The sequence below is a fragment of the Malus domestica genome, chromosome 03, assembly GCF_042453785.1.
Source record: "Malus domestica chromosome 03, GDT2T_hap1".
Taxonomy (NCBI): Eukaryota; Viridiplantae; Streptophyta; class Magnoliopsida; order Rosales; family Rosaceae; genus Malus; species Malus domestica.
The window spans coordinates 35,599,959-35,621,844 of record NC_091663.1 but is presented as its reverse complement, the minus strand read 5'-3'; the positions used below and the strand labels follow the sequence as shown (position 1 = coordinate 35,621,844).

General features: G+C 39.0%; 2 protein-coding genes across 2 annotated transcripts; one reads left to right on the top strand and one right to left on the bottom strand.

The window, feature by feature from the left end:
• Nucleotides 1-2,421: 2,421 nt before the first annotated feature.
• Nucleotides 2,422-4,586, bottom strand: LOC103432445 (EID1-like F-box protein 3). The gene has a single exon (XM_008370643.4). It carries the CDS (start codon nucleotides 3,663-3,665, stop codon nucleotides 2,772-2,774), a length of 894 nt encoding a protein of 297 aa, XP_008368865.3. The 5' UTR covers nucleotides 3,666-4,586; the 3' UTR covers nucleotides 2,422-2,771.
• Nucleotides 4,587-5,673: 1,087 nt separating this feature from the next.
• Nucleotides 5,674-20,920, top strand: LOC103432527 (protein HUA2-LIKE 3). Its single transcript, XM_070819782.1, has 17 exons — nucleotides 5,674-6,122; nucleotides 6,756-6,832; nucleotides 9,926-12,013; nucleotides 12,274-12,742; nucleotides 13,133-13,241; nucleotides 13,421-13,533; nucleotides 13,688-13,872; nucleotides 13,985-14,474; nucleotides 14,563-14,992; nucleotides 15,090-15,269; nucleotides 15,437-15,458; nucleotides 17,727-17,871; nucleotides 17,993-18,069; nucleotides 18,167-18,228; nucleotides 18,866-18,984; nucleotides 20,289-20,456; nucleotides 20,543-20,920. The coding sequence occupies exons 1-17, from the start codon at nucleotides 6,000-6,002 to the stop codon at nucleotides 20,573-20,575; spliced, it is 4,890 nt and encodes a 1,629-aa protein (XP_070675883.1). The 5' UTR covers nucleotides 5,674-5,999; the 3' UTR covers nucleotides 20,576-20,920.
• The last annotated feature ends 966 nt before the right edge of the window (nucleotides 20,921-21,886 follow it).

The following is a 21,886-nucleotide window of genomic DNA, read 5'->3' as shown; positions in this document are numbered from 1 at the left end:
GTTCGATTTTTGCTAAAATTTAAACTTTGTAAAGATAATAATATTTTAACAAAAAACAATTATAGCAAATGATCATTTTGAGTGATACCGTTAAAACTTTCGTCTAAAATAAAATGTTTTGAGAGAAAAATTAAAGGACAAAAGTTCTAATGAAATTATCTAAATTAACAACACATGTAAAAAAGTTATAGAGTTAAATTGTCTTTATGTTGAATCATTTTCCTATTAATTGTGCCGAGTTCTAATAAAACTCAACACATGTCGGGTTATGCAAGATGTTAAATAGGGATAATATTAATGTAATTAATAGTAGGTTGCATGCCCGTCTTTAAAATTTCAACATATTCTCGATTACACTTGTTAATAAAAAAATAAACTCATGTTAAAATATACAAATGAGTAGACCTGACAAATGGCTCGTGTTTGTTGAATTCATATCGTTTTATCTTAATAAATCTATCGTGTTAACCTCGTTATCTTAATGGGTTTTTAATAGTTGATCCTATAATGGCCCGACTCGTTAACTGATCGTGTCGTTTCATGTCAGGATAATCGGTAATGCAAGAAGTTGTCTGGCCTAATGTCTAGAATGTGCAAACAATCGCATTTGCATCAATTAAATATTATATCCATTATCTTAACGGGTGATCCAACAACGATTCGATTCATTAACGTGTTCTTAAGGGGTGACCCGATAATAACCTGACTCGTTAACTAGTTATCTTGAAACCTGTTACTTTCATGTTATTTCGTGTCGTATTAATGGTCATAAAAATAAAATAAAATAAATTGTCACGCCTAGAAATTAGAACCCATCACCACATTGGCATTCTAATATTACAAATTAAGCCCCTACTATATATCCACATAACGATTTTGTATGATCCTCAATCCATTTACAAGAACGATTTCGTTAACCGGTTAATCCGAAATCTGTTATTTTCATGTCGTATTAACGGGTCATTAAAAAAATTGTCAGGCCTAGAAATTAGAACCCATCACTACATTGGCTTTCTAATATTACAAATTAGGCTCCTATTATATATCCACATAATAAATACTACTAATCCATGATCCTTATGCATTTACAAGAACGAGAAGAAGGCTTTGATCCTAAAAGATGTGTCTGCCGGAAGGAAAAACTAACTGCGAATTTCTGGACTCGCATCAGATTCGTGTTTACTACCCATTTGAGGCGTTACAAGAGGACTGCTCTCTTCTTCATCAATTTCTACTTCCTGCTTCTGCATCTGCCCTCTCTTGAAGACGGCGTGCACGTAAGCGTCCTTCAGATAGATAGGTCATCAAGTTCAGGTTTGGTTCCGTTGCGCGCTCGACTGTATCCGTCAACATTGCCTCCTGTTTTTCGCCAAACCAAGCACATCGAAAAAATGGTAATGCTAAGAATACAATATATATCTTAAAACTTCTCACTTACAAGTGAAGAGGAATATCACTGTATCGTATTACTAAGTGGCAGCCTTAGTGTGTATTCCAAACAACAATCCGCATCCAATTGATCGGACACAATTTTTCTTCTTCTACATACTCTTACTTATTCGTGGTTTTTCTTCTTCCCTCAACTATTAGTGTGTTAACAAAAAAAAAAAAAAAAAAAAAACTTTGTTTGCGTTTGATGTTATTTGCTTGATTACATTGTAAATGTATAATAAATAATATATACTTTTCAATTTGATAATCTAAACAATCTACTTGTAATAAATCACATTTAAATGAGACCAATCTAATTTGCGATTGATCTTTATATCACTAAGAGATTTTGTTATAACACTCAACAACTAGTAACAAATGGTTAAGTTGATAAAATATTAGTGATATTGGTTGTTAACCTTTTTGGGCATGTAAGTTTATCATAGTATTAGACTAAGCTATTCTTTCGGCACGTCTTGTGCCTGAGTTATTGGGCTCAAACATGCTTCCTAAAGTTGGGCTTTTAAAAAATAAGCTAGCTTCAACTTAAGACAACTGAATGAATATGTCTTCAAAAAGATTGGCGTTGGCTCCAAAGATTGAAACCAATTAAACCGGTTCTCGAAAAGATCGGCATTAATTCCGACATAATGACTTGACCAATTCCCGTCCCTTGTGACCTCGTGTTGGGCAATTTTATAAGGGCGTGTATTGGAGAATATGTTATTTATCTTATGGTAAAATAATACACAATTAATATGTGAGTTTCCTCTCTTAATATCACCAATATCTTTTGTAATAAAACTCAACATCTACGATTAATTTAAAACAATATTGATCAATGATATTATTGGTGAACATCCATGGACCTATTAATTTATCATAAGCTATATTATGTCCGATTTTAAAATAATATAACTTAAATAGTTACGAATATTTACTTCACGCTCGAAATCCTGACATCGCTTTTATATAAAAAAGAGCGTAGTGTAGTACACAATAGTAGGTTTTTACTAATAAATATCAAACCCACAAAATAAACAAAGGGGATTCAACAGTACAACGAAAGAAACAAAAGAACATGAACTTGTGGAATATGCGATTTGTGGTCGATAGAATCGACAAACCCAAGTGGCGATACAAAATCCCATATTCCCCCATCACTACTTTCCACAAATATAGTTCCAACGAACAAGTAAGAAATTACACGTCAGCCTAACTTAATGTTATCCAAACCTCCACATCATCACACACCTAACAAAAAATCTCCACATCAGCAAAACGACACCGCAAGGGTGCGAATCACCGGGAATACGAAAAAGCAACAGACTGACAGGCTGTCACTTTGCGGGCCCGTCCACCACAACTTCCTCCCCCATCGACCCAATGCTTCCATTCGTGGCCGTCCGATCGTCGTAGCTGATTCTGCGGACCCCACCGTAATGATCATCATCAAAATCCGAATCATCACAGCCGTTCATCTCGCTCAATCCATTCTCATCGTCCGACAGCGGCACGAGCCAGCACATGCCGTGCATGTGCCCGCTCACACAAACAAAATACTCCAACGCGCCGTGGTGCGAGCCGAGCCGCCGCGCCGCGCTCTTCGGGACGAGCCCAGCCGTAGTCATGCTCCAGACGGGGGCCCCGCAATAAGGACACCTTACCCGCTCCTCGAGCTTCACCCGCCGTCCAATCAAATACGCCCTCGTCCGCGACTTGTCAAATCCCTTAAATACCCCTCTGTAAATCCCCAGATCGTCCTCCTTCTCCCCCATCGGATGCTCGCAGGGGTCGCTGACGTACAGCAGATCGCCGCGGCACTTCTTCGTGAGGAAGCTCTGCCCCGACGTCTTTGAGAATCGCGACGATTTGACTAGGTGACCCGGGGTGGGTTGACTCACCTTGAAATTCCGAGTCGGCTCGCATCCGCCGCAGAAGAACATGAGCTTCGCGAGCGTGTGCCATCCGCCGCCGATCCGGCCGTTGGGCGCACAGTTCTCCAGCGCCGCCGCCATGCGCGGGGCGCGGTACTTGCAGAGCTCCCGCCACAGCAGCCGCTTCACGATCGCCCGGAGCTTGTGGTTCACCGACGCGGTTGAGGAGAGCGCTTGGATGTCCCAGTCCATGGACTGGAAGACGAGGAAGAGTATCCGCTCATTCAGGATCCCGTTGTCGTCCGAGTCGGACCGCTCGCTCGGCGGGTTCGGTCTCAGTCGCCGGTTCGCATTCATCGCGAAAAGTTCCTGACTGAATTTCGTCTCCCTTTCAAGATGCAGCTAGGGCCGCGAGCTGATATATAGTGGCGCCGTGAGTACAGTATCTGGACACGCGTCCTATTCTTAGTGGTTGGCCAGTCGGGGGTACGTGTCGACTATTTATTCGCGTACGGACGCGTGGTGGTTTGCGATTGCGTAGATCATTGCGATAGCGAGTCCAGGAATTGGGAATAATTGAGGAGCTGCCACGTACCAGCTTGTATTTCGGAATCGGAAATATCTTTTTGGTGGCGAAAAATATCTGAGAGTGTTCTTCCTGGTCGATTGTCGCGGGATGTCGAACACGAGTCCACTAGATTATCCCGTTCCCTCACACGTGTTGGGATAATATGCTTCCACGTGTGATTCAATCGATTTACCTAAAGTTTGTTTGGCTTTCGGTTCCATATTTTTGTCGTGACGCGGTCAAGTTACGGAGGAAAGTACCAAAAATTACCATTCACTTTGTCAGGGGCACGACTTAAAATGGTATTCCAAAAACGGCATGTAACCGTGTCTGTACTTCAGTTCAAAAATGCTATTTTACACGTAGAAATGGTACTACGTGTGTGTATTGGTCGGTTCTGTCTTTAATAGAGAGATGATATAATATGTAAGATTTTTGGAGGATTTGTATAATAGAACCACCAAAAAGATGAACATTTCTAGGGTTGTTCCTGATGTTAGTGGGTAAGATTTTTTTTGTTCTATTGAGCAATGTCATTGCCTGTTAGTTGTTAATATGCTCCATATGATTGTCGTTACTGTTCATAGTAATGCGACTAGTGCGTTGTAGCTATATATACTCAGGTCTTTCGAGTGGCATTTTTTGTTCAGGTATTTAGAAATCGAGGATAGATCTATGTTTACTATCCTTTGCTCGCGAATGCATGATCCTTGCTTGCAAAAAGTATTGCTTCGTTATTTGTTTACTCTCTAGAGGCATGAAAGACGTGTATAAAAGCATTTATTTTTTAAAGCATAGAAGGACGATGTTAAACCAGTGGAAACAACCTCTTTGCAAAGTAAGAGTAATGATGCGTATAATGAGCATTCTCCTATTTTCCCCAACTCTAACAAACCGGAGAGCTTTATTGACTTGGGGTTGCCCTTTTAGAAGGACGAAGTTATGACTACTGATGTGGGGTTGCAAAAGCTTTGATATATCATCGGATGTGCATCTTTTTTATTGATCTCATTATCAAATGAAAGTCACGGTCCAAATAAAATACTAAACCAAGTAGATTAAAACAACTCTTTATTCAATAACTCTCACCACGTTTAGAAGTTTTGAAAGAATTAGGAGTCAGTTAGATGGCGCGGGGGTGAGGTATGAGTGAGAGCAGCTGAGGAGGGTTTGTTAGAGACCTTAAGGTCAAATATTAAACATAAAACATCGTCGTTTTGAAGGGTTTTGGTTGGGTTCAATTTGGTTTCCGAACTCTTAAAATTGAACCAATAAAATTTAGTTCGATTCAGTTTTTTTCCCTCTAATAATACTAGACACATTAAAGGTGAATATGAGAAGATTACTATTTTGTAGTTTTTATTCATATAAAATAAAAGATAATGGACTCGTTTGAAAGTGTTTTTAAAATGACTAAAAGCGCTTTTACATAGAATGTTTTTTCTTCCAAAAGCATTTGAATTAAGTGATTTCCTAGAATTCACTTGCGTTTTTACTAAGAATTCGTTAAAAAAATATTTTCACAAAAAACGTTTTCAGTAATTTTAAAAATACTTTCTAAACAAGCCCAATATTGTTGAAACAAAAATATGAACTGGGCCTTTGCGTACATATTGGGCCACGGCCCATTTCCGAACAGAATTGTAGTTTCGAGTTCCGAGTTTCCACTTGAAACATGGCCTGGATTTTGGATATCGCCCACCCCAGCGTACGTACACACCACCACTAGGCCCAAACAAAACTTGCACTACCCTACGCACCCCTAGCGCATATTAGTCTCCGCTTCACCTAACCAACGCATCATCTCTGTGTGTGCGCTTCTTCCACATAAAAACTCTCCTCTATCATACTCATCCCCCCACCTCTTTCTCTCTCCTCCCCCACCCCATCTTTCTCTCTCTAGAATTAGGGTTTCGACTCAGTCACTCCCTCTCTCTCTCTCAGTTGCCGATCGATCTTCGTGCTTCAATGCCTGCCAATCTCCGGCTGAGATTTTCCTCGAAGTGCCAGATTGTTCAATTCCTTGGGCGATTGCGGCACGCCGGCCCGGAGTTCGTCGTGTATTCGTTTCAGTTTAAATAGCGGATTCCGATTGAATTGGAGCGGCGTCCGGTGGCTGTTTGATGGCGCCCAGCCGGAGGAAGGGAGTTAGCAAGGCCGCTCAGGCCGCCGCTGCTCGCCGCCAATGGAAGGTCGGCGATCTTGTTCTTGCTAAAGTCAAAGGCTTCCCCGCATGGCCGGCTACCGTAAGTCTTCTTCTCCGAAAATTGAACTGTTATCGGTTTGTTTAGGCTGTATGCCGAGTGAAGATGGCTACCCAGTTGAGGAATATGCTGTAATTAGGGTTTTTGTGTTTTTCTGCAAGCTTAGTTAGTTTGTTACTGTGTTGGTTTGGTTTTCTAGATCTGAAATTTTGAATTTCTTTCTTTGGTTAATTTCATTGAGTAAATATTTCGGCTTTGCAATTTCTGTTGTTTGAGATTTTGTTATTTTACTTTAATCTTGGTATTTGGAAGTGTTAAATGAAAGTGGAAATGCATAGGTGCCTCAGATATCTGTATTATCCTTTTGAAATTAGGATTCTCGTAATCTTTTTCGATGCATGTGGAAATGGGAGTCCGATGTGACTCTTCCTTTTTCTGCAATTAGATAGGGAAATAGATTATTTTTTTCCTACGAGGAGGTTGAAACTCCCAATCTTATTTACTTGTGATTCTCGTGCACAGTGGCTATGAAAGTGCAGCCACTGCATTGATTTTTTATTCTTCACATGCTTTTGGTACTAGACTTGCTTTCCGTGATTCCCAACGGTGAATGCAGAAAATTGTCTCTTTTTATGTTCAGTGTGAGTGATTATTAAGTTGGTTTTCTGGCTGCAGGTAAGTGAACCAGAGAAGTGGGGCTACCCTGCTGATTGGAAGAAAGTACTAGTCTTCTTCTTTGGAACCCAACAGATGTAAGTACTTATTGCTTTCTTGATTAACTTTAACTAAGATCAACGGTGGTGGTTTCCACTGTTGTGCAAGTCAACAATTGATTAGTTATGGCTTTCCTTTCAGATCAGACTTACTGACGGAAGTTAACTTTGTACTTTATGATAATATGATGTCATGTTGTTTGAGTAAGGTATGATTACTATGATTGTACTGAGTTTTGAAGAATGAAGCTGATTACATCGTTCTTGTCTTTTAAAATTGGTATCTTAACTTGTGTTGCTAGACTAGACTGTATATATGTATTTGGTCAATTTAAAATTGCTACCACTGTTATTGCGTCTGTCCTTCATTTTGTTCCTCCTTGTCTGTACATGAAGATGGTACACCAAACTCTAGTTGTGGATATTTTTCTATAGATTGCCTCTGAAAAATAGGGATGGCACTACAAAAGTGTAGTGGCAAGTAATAACAGCCAAAACTTGTCTGTTACTGATGATTTGTTGTTATTAGTTATGGCCCTTATCCTATTCCATTACGTTGGGATCAAACATGGCCATTTGGATAGGGACAGTGGCAATGTCAATATGCAACTTTTAGTTCTTCATTCCTTTAAATGCACCAACAATGCTGTGCAAAAGAGAAGAGAGTATAATTATTTAATCAAGCTGACACATTATATGTAAAGTGATTTTTTTGATTCGAATTTGCTCTCTTCCTCTCTTTAGCATATAGTTTCTTTCTCTTGTTTTCATTTGGTTTCATATCATATTTAAACCTTAAAAATAAGAATTATTTAACAGATATCAATAGAATGGGGATGGATTTAGTAGTTGGTTTTATTCGCGATCTAAAGTTTTATAGTTATGCCAAAATCCAAAGACGGGTTGCTTATGCTGGTTTACTCCCCAATAAGTTGAAGAGTTTCTGAAACTTACTAGTTTCTTTGTCTTTTGTACCCTATGCTGAATCATACAAATAGCTGGTAAACTTGCAAATATGGGACTAAAATGAGGAAGTTTCATCTTCACCCTCCAAAGGCAGAAACCTTTACTCAGTAGTCCCTCATTGGGGAAACAAAGCTTTTGGAGGACTATATTATTTACTGACATTGTGGGTTATGGATATATTTTGTCAGTTAAAATGAGTAGTATAGTTCTTATGAGAATAGTCCAAGGCTGTGAGTTGAATTCTAGATTTGATTGTGATATTTTATTGGATGGACTCCAATATAGGTTGCATCAATACTGAGGAATCTACTTAACTGGTTTTAGTTCTCCCACTGAGAATTTTTCATTCTGTTTACAATTTTTGTTTCTTGGATGACACAGTTTTTTAACAACTTATTTCTGGTCATTTTGTGTATATTGAACTATAATTAAAGTGATGGGGGTAAAGAAGCTCCTGAGAACTATGTTTTGGTTTTCGGGAAGTTGACTGAAGGGTTCTTTTGAAGGGATAAACTTCATATTTTTCCACAAATGTAGAAATATGCATGTAGAATTGGTTGAATAGCAGTTACAAGGACCACACTTGAAATTGCTGTCTCTGCCTAACGTAATGAATCTACTAGTAATTATTACATTATGATTAGGGAAAGATGCTCTCCATTGTGAATGCTTGTTAGTTTCTGATTGGTTTAATTGAAAACTGTAGTAAGTTTTATTGTTTGGTACTGAATGATGAATGGTGGGTGTGATTATTCTGTACCCTTTATTAGAGTATAAGTGAGGATTGGTTTGGGACCTGATTGTTTTATTTGTCTTTGCTTTGAGTTGAATTTATAAAGGAGGAAGAATTTATATATTTTTATTCCATCATATATAGGGTAATGTTCTCTTGTCAAATATCCTATGTTGCAAGACTGTTAATCTGAACCGCATATTCAAGTAACAACCTGATCAGTTATCCCTGATGACAATCTGGGAGCCTAACATGCCGGACATTCTGGAAAGAGGACATTTTCCTCCATATATTTATAGGTATATAACTTGGGTGGGTTGATCTATGGGAGATGTTAGGGATGAATGCTGTTCCATTTTGGGTATAAAGACATACTCTATCCAGGGTTCACTCTTGGACTTCTGGTAATAAATTGTAAAGCATGTTTGAGACTGGTGTATTTTCTTCTATTGTAATTGTGCCAAATATCCTATGTTGCAAGATTGTTAATCTGAACCACACATTCAAGTAACAACCTGATCAGTTGTCCCTGTTGACAATCTAGCAGCCTAACATGCCGGACATTCTGGAAAGAGGACATTTCCCTGTATGTGTTTATAGGTATATAACTTGGGTGGGTTGATCTGTGGGAGATGTTAGGATGAATGCTGTTCTGTTTTGAGTATTAAGACATACTCTATTCGGGGTTCACTCTTGGGCTTCTGGTAATAAATTCTGAAGCATTTTTGAGACTGGTGCATTTTCTCCTATCTGAATTGCGGCTTAACATGCAAGACTTGCCTAAATATGTTTCCATAGCCTTTGTTGATGAAGGCCAAGTTAGTTTGTCTTATCTACTTGTTGCATAGAATTATATTTGACACACTAAAATAGTATCTCTTCTTTCCCCTTACTTGTATTGTTCATGTGGATGTGCACAGGAGTGTCCTTACATTTGTGTACGTGTGTGCATATTTTTTTCATCCCAGAGGGCTTTGTGAATTGTGGGTGAAGGATTGTAAGCCCAGATTCTGGCCTTTAAAGTTGTGGATCCTGAAAACTCCCGTATGATCTGGTCACATATAAAGGGGAATACTAGTAAAGATTATGGAAATGATGGAAATTATCTTTAAAACATGGAAATTGTGAATGAGGCTTTAATAAATGCTAAACCAATCAAGAATGAAATATAAATATCATAAGCTAATACATAATTGATTAATATGAGGGTGCATCACCAATATAGATATATATTCACCTTCGAGTTCTTGTCCTATCATCTTCAATACTAATGTGTAAAAACATCTCTATTTTGTTATATTGCATCACTTGCCCCTTTGATTGTGTTGATATTGACTACCTAATCCAACTGATTTTGTACCTGTGCACTAGGAGTCCGATTGGATATTATCTCGCTGTTTGTCTTAATTCTATTGTGTATTCTTGTTATGCAGAGCGTTCTGCAACCCTGCAGACGTTGAGGCATTTACCGAGGAGAAAAAACAGTCTCTTCTGGGCAAGCGTCATGGAAAAGGCGCTGATTTTGTTCGTGCAGTCAAGGAGATTATTGATAGTTATGATAAGCTGAAGAAAGAGGACCAAGTTGATGACTTCAAATCCACCGCAAATGGAAGGAATACAGTGGATTCTTTGTCCAACTTGCGTTCAGAGGATCAGTCAGAAGCTCCTGAAGCAATTCTGGATTCACATTCTAAATCTTCACATTCAACAATTGATAGAAATGAGCCAAGTGTTTCTGTCGAGGATGCTTCAGCAACTGCACAAGTGGATGCTATGCACGATAAGGAGGCCTTAATTGAGGAACCTGGTGCTACAGCAACAGTTACTGAAACACCTCTTCCAGTGACCTCCTCTTCAAGAAAGAGATCAAGAGACTTGCGATCACAGAAAGAGGAAGCACCAGCTCGTAGGTCGAGAAGTTCATCCAGGATGGAATCACGTAGAGTACGCAACTCAAGAATGTCATGTGATGATGATGACAAGAATGCTGGGGAAGTATCTGGTAATGTAGTTCGGAATAGATGTCTAAGAAGGAATAAACGAATACGGAAATCACCTGATGCCTCTGAGTGTGATGATGTGAATTCAGCTGCTTTTGTTTCAAATGGTTGTATTGAAGATAACGGTTCTGAAGTTGCGACAGTTGATTCTGACACATTTAGTCTGAATGAAGGCAGTGCTGTTGATTCTGGTTGTAAAGGTGAACACTCAGAGGCTGTTGCCGAATGCTTGGATGGCAATGCTGAGTTGGTCAAAGGACTTGATCTCCAAATAAAGGCTGTTGTTATCAAGAAGAAAAGGAAGCCAAACAGAAAGCGAATTACTAATGATGCAGCTGAGCCTATTGCTATGGTGGACAAGGAGACAGTTTTGGAGGTAAAGCAAAGTAGTAATCAAACTATGCAGAATGATTGTGGGAAGATGAATGGAAATTCCTCCAAGGAAGATGGAGATGAGCACCTGCCATTGGTGAAACGAGCCAGGGTGCGAATGGGCAAACCATGTTCTGCTCACGAGGAAGTAGATAGCTTTGCACACACTGAAGAAAGTCACAAGGAAGTTGTACTCAATCCATTGGGGCCAGTCAGCACATCATCAAATTGTGACGAAAATTGCCCTTCTGGTAGGGACCTGTCTGTGGTAAATGAGGTTTTGGATAATATTACACCATCCGGAGGTTGCACTAGCATTTTGGGAAACAGACCTCAGCTTTGGAACACCAAGAAAGACCAATCATTTGGTTGCTCGGTTGATGGTGAAGCTGTTTTACCTCCATCTAAGCGTCTTCATCGCGCTCTAGAAGCCATGTCAGCTAATGCTGCTGAAGATGATAGATGTAATTATGATTCTTCAGTCACAAAGACGTCTACTATTGGTTGTCATCATTCTTCCACAAGCACATGCCCTGCTACGACTGTAGAAAGTAATACAGGGACTGGATTGGGACTGCAGAGTGAAGACTCTTTGGGCATTAATGCTTCAGGGGTTGATGCTTTCGGATTCTCTACCAGTTTAAACCCTGTAGTCTTGGAGGAAAATGGTAAATCAGTTGTGGAAGTGAATGCCGATAAAAAAACTGAGAGTCTGAACACCCAAAGTCATGAATGCTCTATTAATGAGTTACCAGATTCTGGAGACCATGTTGGTGGTAAAGATCTTAGTGGTGGTTCTTCTGATTGTCACATTATGGGAAGTCTAGGGCATTTGTTGCCTAATATGGACAGAGGCGAGGCTGGTACTGGGCTTAATGAAAGTTCAATTGACGAGTTGCCTATGAAGGACAAAAACAAAGACAAAGATGAATTGAGCCATTGTGAAGCAGAAAATCCTGATATTGAATGTGATACTTCAGAGCATACTTTGAAGAGCATAGATCCTCCCGTATCAGGCACCAACCATGGAATTTCTGAATTTCCACCTTTAAATGTGGCTAGTCCACTTCATTATGGTGGAGAGGGCCCCGGTGAGAAAGTTGAGGGTTTGGAATCCCACGTTCAAGATATCAGAGAAGTCAATGACATGTAAGCTTCTGTTCAGTAGTATAGTTTTACAATAGAATTTGATAGTTCATTATTTTCTTGTTCATATTTCACAAGTCCCCTCTACCTTTCCAATTAATGTAAGTTAATGCCTTGGTTCTTAATTTGTGTACTCTTTTTTTCCCTTCCATTATCAGAGGCGTTTTGGTAATTATTTTTGCTCCCATTGTTATACTTTACTTGAAGAACTTTTAGGCAAGTGCTTTTTCTAAATCTCTGTTGCCTTGTATTTCTTTGTCTAGCTTTGATGTGGTGAAAGTGGTGAAAGAGGTTCAAAATAAACAAACAGAGAATGATCCAAGTTCAATTTCATATCCAAATGAATACCTGGGTGATAAAAATGTCTCTGGCATCCGGTCAAGTCCATCCCTAACAGATGGAGGAGATTCTATTGCACACGCATCACCTCTCAATACGTCAGGCTGTCGCATGTCGACTTCAGATAGTAGTAATATTCTTCAGAACAATGGCAGTTGTAGTCCAGATGGTGATTTGCAGAACAAGAGAACTTCATCTATTCAACTTGGTGAGGACGGAAAGTCCGAATCAGTTGTCAGTCAAAGACCAAAATCTGTGAGCAAGTACTCAGAAATACATGCAACTCTGTTATCATTTGATACAATGCTTGGAACATTGACAAGGACCAAGGAGAGCATTGGTCGAGCAACTCGTGTTGCTATGGACTGTGGAAAGCTTGGTGTAGCTGCTAAGGTAGGTGAAATCTATCCTCTAATGTAGGTTCGAAACATGGTACCTTATTTCCCCTCCTGGATCTTTTTTTTTTTAAGTTACAAAAATTTCTATATCAATTTTTTGTAAAACCTTTTAGATATATGAATGCTTTCGCAATAACTAAATGGAGACCGGTAATAACTCGTCATTGTAGTTGTATTCTTTAAAGCTCGGGTGTTAGAAATTCTTTGGTTTGAGGAAAAATTTATGTAAACTATTCTAGATATATGAATGCTTTCTTGATGATTAGATGGAGACCGGGAATATCACTCTTGTAGTTGTAAATGTTATATACACTTATTTTGCTATTTCTCATAGTACTTAAAATAAGGTTGCATCCTTTTATAATTTCTCTTCTTTAAAACTCAGGTGTTGGAAATTCTTGCCCGTTATTTGGAAACTGAGTCAAGCTTACACCGGAGAGTGGACTTGTTCTTCCTGGTGGATTCAATTGCTCAATGCACCCGAGGGTTGAAGGGTAATACATCTATTTTGTTTATCAGAGCTAGTTGTCTCACACAAATAGAATATCGTTGGTGCTTGTCTTGATATTATGAATATACTGTGTTGAAGGTGTTGGAGGGGGTTGAAGGTGTTGGAATTATGATTGTACCATGTGTTGGATTTTGTTGTGTTGATATTGATTTTGAATAATAGGTGATGGTTGTGGTATGTACCCTTCTGCAATCCAAGCAATCCTGCCACGGTTATTGTCAGCTGCTGCTCCTCCTGGAAGTTCTGCACATGAAAATCGTAGACAGTGTTTAAAGGTAAGCCAAGTTATTATTTCCATGTAGGGTTTTTTTTTTTGTAATAGCATCCTCTTGCCACTCTTCATTATTGTTTAGTATTCCGTAAATTTCTGACACTACAGTGTTATCTGCATTGTGCTATGCCTTACCTGTTCCTCTTCTTTTGTATAAGGTTTTGAAACTTTGGTCGGAGAGAAGGATTGTTCCAGAGTCCATAATTCATCGCCATATGCGAGAATTAGATACTCATGGTGTGTCTTCTTCTGGTGCATATGGTAGGCGCTCTGCGAGAACGGAAAGGTCTTTGGATGATCCTCTTAGAGAAATGGAGGGCATGCTTGTTGACGAATATGGAAGGTTTGAATTGGCTGGACCTCACCTGTAGATTTTCTCATGTTCTCATATAAAATTGTTTACTTTCTTCTCAAAAAAAAAAAAAAATTGTTTATTTAGTTCTTTTTTGCTACAGCAATTCAAGTTTTCAACTTCCGGGATTTTGTATGCCCCGCATGCTCAAGGATGAAGATGATGGATGTGATTCTGATGGGGAAAGTTTTGAGGCTGTCACTCCTGAGCACAATCCTCAGGCCCATGAAGAACAAGAAACCACACCTGCCACTGAAAGACATAGGCATATCTTGGAAGATGTGGATGGAGAGCTTGAAATGGAGGATGTGGCTCCTTCCTGTGATGTTGACGTGAGTTCATCTTGTGGTGTTGCCGGAGCCAATGGTGTGCAGGCTTCACATAATCAGTTTGAACAGAATTGTCAACCGTACTTTGCCCCTCCACTACCTCGAGATGTGCCACCGTCATCTCCTCCACTACCATCTTCTCCTCCACCTCCACCTCCGCCCCCTCCACCACCACTGCCTCCACCTCATGTTGTGCATCCTCCATGCGCTATGCCCGATGCCTATATGAGCGGTGTTGATTCAAAGTCCTACACTGATGCACATGTGCGTATTTTCTACTTGTTTCTTTAAATCTGTAAAAAAAATTGTCCTAATATTGCTTTTCTTCTAACTTTTGGATGTGCATTTGCAGAATGTGCACGGCAACAGAGTTCAACCTCCACCTCAGCAGTTGAATTCACCAAGAGTCAACCATACAATTCCCGATGCCGTGCACTATCGTGCCCCTGAATGCAGAGATCATCAGAGACAGATGCCCGATTCTACATCGTGCTCTTATAGTAGTTTTCCTACATATTTAGAAAGAAATGTGCCACACTCTGATGGTGCTACCTTCCATAATGAAGGTTACTCTTTACGACCACCTCATGCTGCACCCTCCAATCAGTTCTCTTATGTTCAAGGAGACCAACAAGGAAATCCTCAACACGAGGCTCCGCCTCCCTATCACAACAGATTTGACTATGGGGACAGAGAAAGCTATTACAATAATCATGAAAGAATGAAACCTGGCCCGTATGAGCCCCACGATAGCTGGAGATTTCCTTCACATTATTTTTCAGGTAAGTTTTTAGAGTAAAAATAATTTTAAGATAGCCACGCTTTGTATTTTATTGCAATATTTTGATTTCAGAATTATTGGCTTTCTTTTTGCAATAGGTCCTCGATATCCTGATAAAGGCAAGATGTCTTATGGAACTGGTCCATATGGTGGCCCTCCATGTGAACCAACAAGAGGACCTGGCCAAGATTGGAGATATCCTCCCCGCTCGATGAGCCACAGAGACTCTATGCCCTTTAGACCACCTTTTGAAGGTCCCATACCCATCACAGGCAGAGGTGCGTGAATTTTCTGTAACAAGTCTCCTTGTGCCGTGAAAAAATGATTTAATTCATACTTTCGTGTTCATCGGTTTTAGGCTGGGAAAAGTTGCTGTTTAAAAGTTTTCATGCTAATATAGAGGACTTTAAAATCGTAGGCTAAGCAACTCTTGTTTGTGCTTCAGGTCCAAGCTATTGGCGGCCAAGATGACCGAAATGTAGCACATTGTCGTCAGGACTGGTGTGTTGCAGCTCCAATTTACTCCAATTTTCCTTTCTTTAATTGTGGTTAGTAAACACTCATGCTAATTCTACCACAGTTGATGAATTTTAGGTATGATCCATTTTTGATCTTGGTCCTGCCCCGCATATTCAAGAGCGTCAGGTCATCCTGACGCCGCGAGGCACAGACCTTTAGATGAGGAGGAGGATAAGGCACCGAAGATCGACTGTTGGAATATAATGCTTTCGTTCAGTTTTGTACATATGTAATTCTATTAGCCTTCCTCCTGCAAACGCAGAGCAGGGAAGACGGTCATTTGTAGAGATGATTGAATCGATGAGAGGCCGTGAGTGACTATCTCTAGGGTTCGCATTGTACCATTTTCCTTCATTTTTTGCCAATTTTATCTCGAAATGTTAGAATAATTTATTTCTTGATAGCCCTTCATAGGAATTTTGTGACATATGCATGGGACGTTTGTTTTATTAACATAAACTCGTCGGTTAACTTTCTTCTTGCTCGATTGTTCTAATAGTATTTCTAGCTTAGTACAACAAAGTCTATCTCGCTAAGTGGAGTTTTAGAACGCAATTGCGCTCAATTTTATGCCCAAGTTTTTCTTTCGCTTTAAGGACTTTCTATCATGGAGTCTCTTTCTAAGTCTTCCTATGTTTTCCTTTATCTCTTTTGCTCTGAGTTTTTGTCTCATAATCACATTTTTAACTAGAGCATCTGTAAGTTTCTGGTTCACATATTTAAACTACTTTAACCGATTTTCTTCATCTTATCTTCAATTTCAGTTACTTCTACTTTATTTCAGATATCTTCTTTCTAAATAATGTCTCTTCTCCTGTGCCTGCACATCTAACTACAATTATAGGGATGAGGATCCTCTTCGGATCTTCTTTGTAAGGATTCCCGGGATCACTTAATAGTGTTTGTTTATCGTACATTATGTGATCAATGTTTATGTTCAATTTTAAATTAAAAAAAAATCAAATGATTTCTGATCGCAGAATGACAGATAAAATGACACGATGAAGTAATCCACAGAATTTGGATAGAATTCTATTCCATAGTTCAGTAGTTCGGAACAAAGAGAACCTCGAAGTAACCAAATAGTTGTTTAGGCGTTTTTTGTGTGACTGATGAGGGAAGGTGGTTGAAATCTCATTTATGCAACTGAATGCGGCATAAATTCCCAATTACGTGTTTAAAGTGTGACCCTCACCGACATTCATGACCTGTTTTTGGTCTCATGTGCTGTTGTCTTTCAAAAAGAAAAAAAAAAGATTCGCTCTTTGTTGGATAGAGATAAATAGACAAAATGATTTCGAAATGAATTAAAAAAAATAAATAAATATCACATGAAATGAATTAAAAAAAATTGAGATTGCTTAGAGAATGGTTAACAACGTTTCTAATTGTGTTTCGAAATAAAATTAAAAATGTTTATAACTAATAAAAACATTTTTTGAATACTTTCATCAGATCATTTTTTTAATCTCAATTGTTGAAATGACCGGTGTTTAGTATGTTGTTGTCGATATGTGATCCTATGTCATCATCTTTGATTTTTGATTCACATATCGTGCTATTTAATTTTAACTAGTTCCCAATTTTCAGTAAAATCCAACATATTTGAAGAAAAAAGAATCGATTTTGTTTATAACCAAAAGACATTTCTTACAAAAACAGTTCAAAACAAGACGTAAATTGCTTTTCAAATAACAAAAAACGCATTATTACACGCATGACATGACCAAGAGTCTAGGAGTGGACCCCTAGAGAAGAAAAAACTGGTTAGAATTCTAGGAATGAGGATCCTTTTGTGAGGAATTTGAAGATTCTCAAATTATGTCATTTATCATATATATTATGTGGTAAAAAATTATTTTAAATTAAATATGAATAGCATTTGATAAAAACTGATCACACAAACGAATATAATTTAAAGATCCCTATAATCTTCACAAAGATGATCCGAGGAAGAACCTCCTGGGAATTCTAGAAAGACAAGACATTACTGCCTGGGCCAGCAAACAGAGCAGACCACCTCTGAACCCACTCATCATTCATCACCCAACAAGAAACTGGAAACTGAAATTTATATTGCCTCTGGATTAAGAAACTTTTGAGACTCTTACCCTCCTTCCATGTGATTGATTGATGACAAATAAGGCAACTGTCCAACCCTTTCCTCCTCCTTCTTCCTCCCAGAGTTTCTCAGTTTAGTATTTTTCCTTATAAAGTCAGCTAGAGAGAGAGTCTAGAGAGAGAAACAGAGAATTTTTTCCTTGTAAAGTCAGCTGGAGAGAGAGTCTAGAGAGAGAAACAGAGAAAATGGGTGGTTCCCAATCTGTCTCTGAGAAATCCATCCATGAATTCACTGTAAAGGTAAAAACCCCATCTCAAAGATGATAGCTTTTCTCTTCCAAGCCAATCATTTGGTTCAGAAAATCTTGAGAAAGTTTGGTTTTTTGCTTCTTTTTTATTTTTTATTTGGTGATGGTGGCAGGATACCAGAGGGAAGGAGGTGGACCTCAGCGTTTACAAAGGGAAGGTTGTCCTCGTTGTCAACGTTGCTTCCAAATGGTTCTTCTTCTTCTTCTTCCCTTTTTCCTTCTTTTTCTTTTGTTTTTAATTTCTGGTTTAATTTCAATTGATTAATTATCGTATTTTTGTTCTTCAGTGGGTTTACTGATACGAATTATACCCAGTTGACTGAGCTTTACAGCAAATACAAGGAGAAAGGTTAATTTTTTTCCTTCCTTATTTACTTTTTTCACTGCTACAGCTCTATATGTATGAACTTGTTATTTAGAATTGAGTTTGAGTTATGGTTAAATAAAAGGGGCGACCCCAAGTCAACAAGGCTCTCTGCTTTGCAAGGGTTGTGGGTGAACTTCTGGAGTATGCATCTTTAGCTTTGTTTTGCACTGTTTCCACGACTCGAATCTGTGACCTACGAATTATACGGAAAAAACTGTGTTTTATCTGTGTATCGAAACTTTGGTGCTTTGCAAAGAGGCAGTAAATTTTCCATAAACTAAATGTTATGATTCCATTGCTAATTTCCAACTTTGGTGCGAAATCTGTGTATCGAAATTGTTGGGATAATCATTTTAGAATTGAGTTTTGGGATGAAGCTTTAATCTTGAATGAGGTTCTGGGAAGTATTTCTGTTTTGTAAACCCACTGTTATATTTTGTTTGTGTTTCTAGTGTCAAGTCCTTGTAGAAATCTTTGCATTGAAATTGTTCGTGTGATTTGCGCCCGTCATGCTGTCCTTGTACTTATAAGTTTAGGTGATGCCATTTGCCCGTTAAGACTGTGAGTAAATATTCGTTTAGTTTTGTCTTTGATTTGGTTTGGACATGAGTGATTGCAGGTTTTGAGATCTTGGCATTTCCGTGCAATCAGTTTCTGAGGCAAGAGCCCGGCACAAGCCAGGATGCTGAACAATTCGCATGCACAAGATACAAGGCTGAATATCCAATATTCAAGAAGGTAACTGAGTAACTTTTACCATTACTATCTACTAATCAATCAGATTATCTTAATCGTATATGGTCCTTGTGAATCGTGATGTCCTAAGCTTTCTTTGAGCCTCAAAAAGGTCCGTTTTGGAATTCTGGATGGTTAATTACTAATTAGCAGAGATTGGGTAATCGAAGCTGCTCTCTAACTTTAAGAGCCGTTCGAGTATGGCATGATTGATAACTTGATAGTGATATATAATTCTCTTGCTCATGCTGGGTGCTAATCCACACTTATTTCAATTTGTGAGAGAATGAAAGTATAGCGGCTTTTGCCTTTTCCCATAAGTCATAGACCAGGCTGCAGTTGGCTAGCCAAAAGCCGTCATTCTTTTAGTATTGTTGATGCACAAAATCAGTGAGGACTTTGATACAACATAAAGTGTCAAGTTTGTGACCTTCGCTAGATTGCTCCGGTCACTAGTGTGAATAAGTATGTAAATGGATAGAGACAAGGAAGCAAACACAAGATGTATGTGGTTCACCCAGATTGGCTACGTCTACGGAGTATAGGAGTTCTCATTAATTGTGAAGGGTTTACACAAGTACATAGGTTCAAACTCTCCTTTAGTGTACTAGTGAATGACTTGGTACAAATGACGTTAGGGATTATTGTGGGAGAATGATCTCCTTTTATAGAAGAGAGTTTCTAGCTTTGTTCTGGCCTTGACACGTGTCATGCTGTGGTTGGCCTTTGATGTTGACACGTGTCGCCCTGTGATTGGCCTCTTGGTGTTGACACGTGTTGCGCTGTGATTGGCCTCCTGGTTGGAGGGAAACTCTTCTGGGTCCTTTACAGTATAACGTTGACCAGTGCTTTGTAGTTTCGGGATTGGTCAAGTATGGTTCAAACAAGTATAAAATTAGCACTAATTAGATTACAGGGGAAAAAACCACCCTTCAAGCTCACGATTTCTGGAACAATTTTTCTCGTTCTTCAGTTTTGTGGAACTTAGGTAACCTTTTGTTCCTATTTCTTTGATTCATTTCTTGAGTGCTAAGACGATGTGCTTGAAGCCGAGTAAAAAACCGAGGAGCAACCCTTGACTTGAAATAAAAGTACGGAAATCAAACAAGCTAATTGGTGATGGTAAGATATAACCAGTAACTAGAATAACTGAAACAGTGTTAAATTTGGCTTGTCCTACACCCAGGAGAAAGCAGCGGAAGTCGATTGTGGTTTGCTTTATTCTATATCTATACTAACGTTAATCTTGTCGATTGCTTTCCGAGCAGTATATCTTACAACGGAATTCTGTACTCTTCTGTATCCAGGTACGTGTCAATGGGCCAGATACCGAACCTGTTTACAAATTCCTCAAAGCAAGTAAATCTGGATTTCTGGGGAGTAGGATAAAGTGGAACTTCACCAAGTTCTTAGTTGACAAGGATGGCCATGTCATTGAACGGTACGGCCCAACCACCTCCCCGTTGAACATTGAGGTACTCTCTCTCTCTGGACGCATTCACAGAGAAGCTTTACTTTGATCATGAACTGAAATAATTATACTTCCTTATCTATGACACAGGCCGATATCAAGAAAGCGCTCGGGGAAGTGTGACATTATCAGGCAGTTCATCTCCAGACATTAGTGAAAGAGCATAGGAGTTCTTATGTTTAATTATCTTTATTCCCGGTGTCTATATTACGGTCTTCTCTAGCTCTTCCTTCCCGTCTGTGTAACCATTCTCCGTTTTTTGGTTTTCGGTAAGAACCCTTCTCGTGTTTCTGTTTATTTTTCCGTATAATTCGTGTTTTTTGTAGAGATCATATGAAATCAGAGTACACTCCAGATGAACAGTATGAGTTGTTCCATCAGGTGTCTTGGAGTGGAACTGTGGAAGTGTGATTCTTGTCTTTTTGGTCGGAAAATATCACAATGCTGATAATGTACTTGCTTAGGTTCTTTCGTTTCTTCATCCGACAAGTTGGATTTTTATTCAAGTTTTTGTGGGAGCAAAAACATTCTCATAGGTTTTGTACAATAGTTCTGACTTCTGAGGACCCTTTGATCCTTCCCACGCGTGTCTCCTACTTATCATATTATGGAAAAAGGATTTGGGTGTGACTGGCGGTATCCCGGTGCGAGTGCTAATGCTCGCATGCGGGTATTAGCACTCGTGTACTGATATACCGTTGGTGGCACGCAAGAATCATCCCAACTGTGGAGAAAGATTTTGGTGACTTGTTCACTTGCACTCGATGGGTGCTAGAAAATTAGGAATCGGATCAATTAATCGTCTGTCTTAGTTGATCTCATAGTCATTCATTTTTTCGCTTCCATGATTCATAGTTTCTGCCATTTCAAATAAGTAAAACATGTCAAATAATAAAAACCTAATGTGGAATGTTGTCAAGTATCAATACTTATCCCTTTGATTTTTTTCATCCTTTGAGAGATAAGATTGCAAATGTTTTATGGCATTAGATTTGTTAGCTCTCACTGCAGGAATGTTCCCTGAGAAAATAAGGATCTCTCTCAGACCGACGTTTGGTGCTCCAAAGCCACTAATTCAAAGGGGTGCCCCCCAAGTTGTCCATTTGCAGGGTTCACATTCACACTTGGAGTGCAGGTTTTGTAAGGTGGTGGTTGCTGATGAATTGAGATTTTTTTTTAATTTCCGTATTCGGAGCTGACGAACTTAGGAATTCGGACCATTTAATTTAAATCACGCGACCCCAATAGCTTATCTCACAGGCTTATTTTACATAACATCAAACCCTTGAACGGCTCAAATCTCTCTCCCTCTAACTCTCGAAAAATATGTGAAAACAATATTCGTGAAAAGTTTAAAAACTTGTTGATGAGATGAAGGTCTGGTTTGGTACTGATGTGATTCTGAAAAAAACTGGTATAAACAAAAGCTTGTGT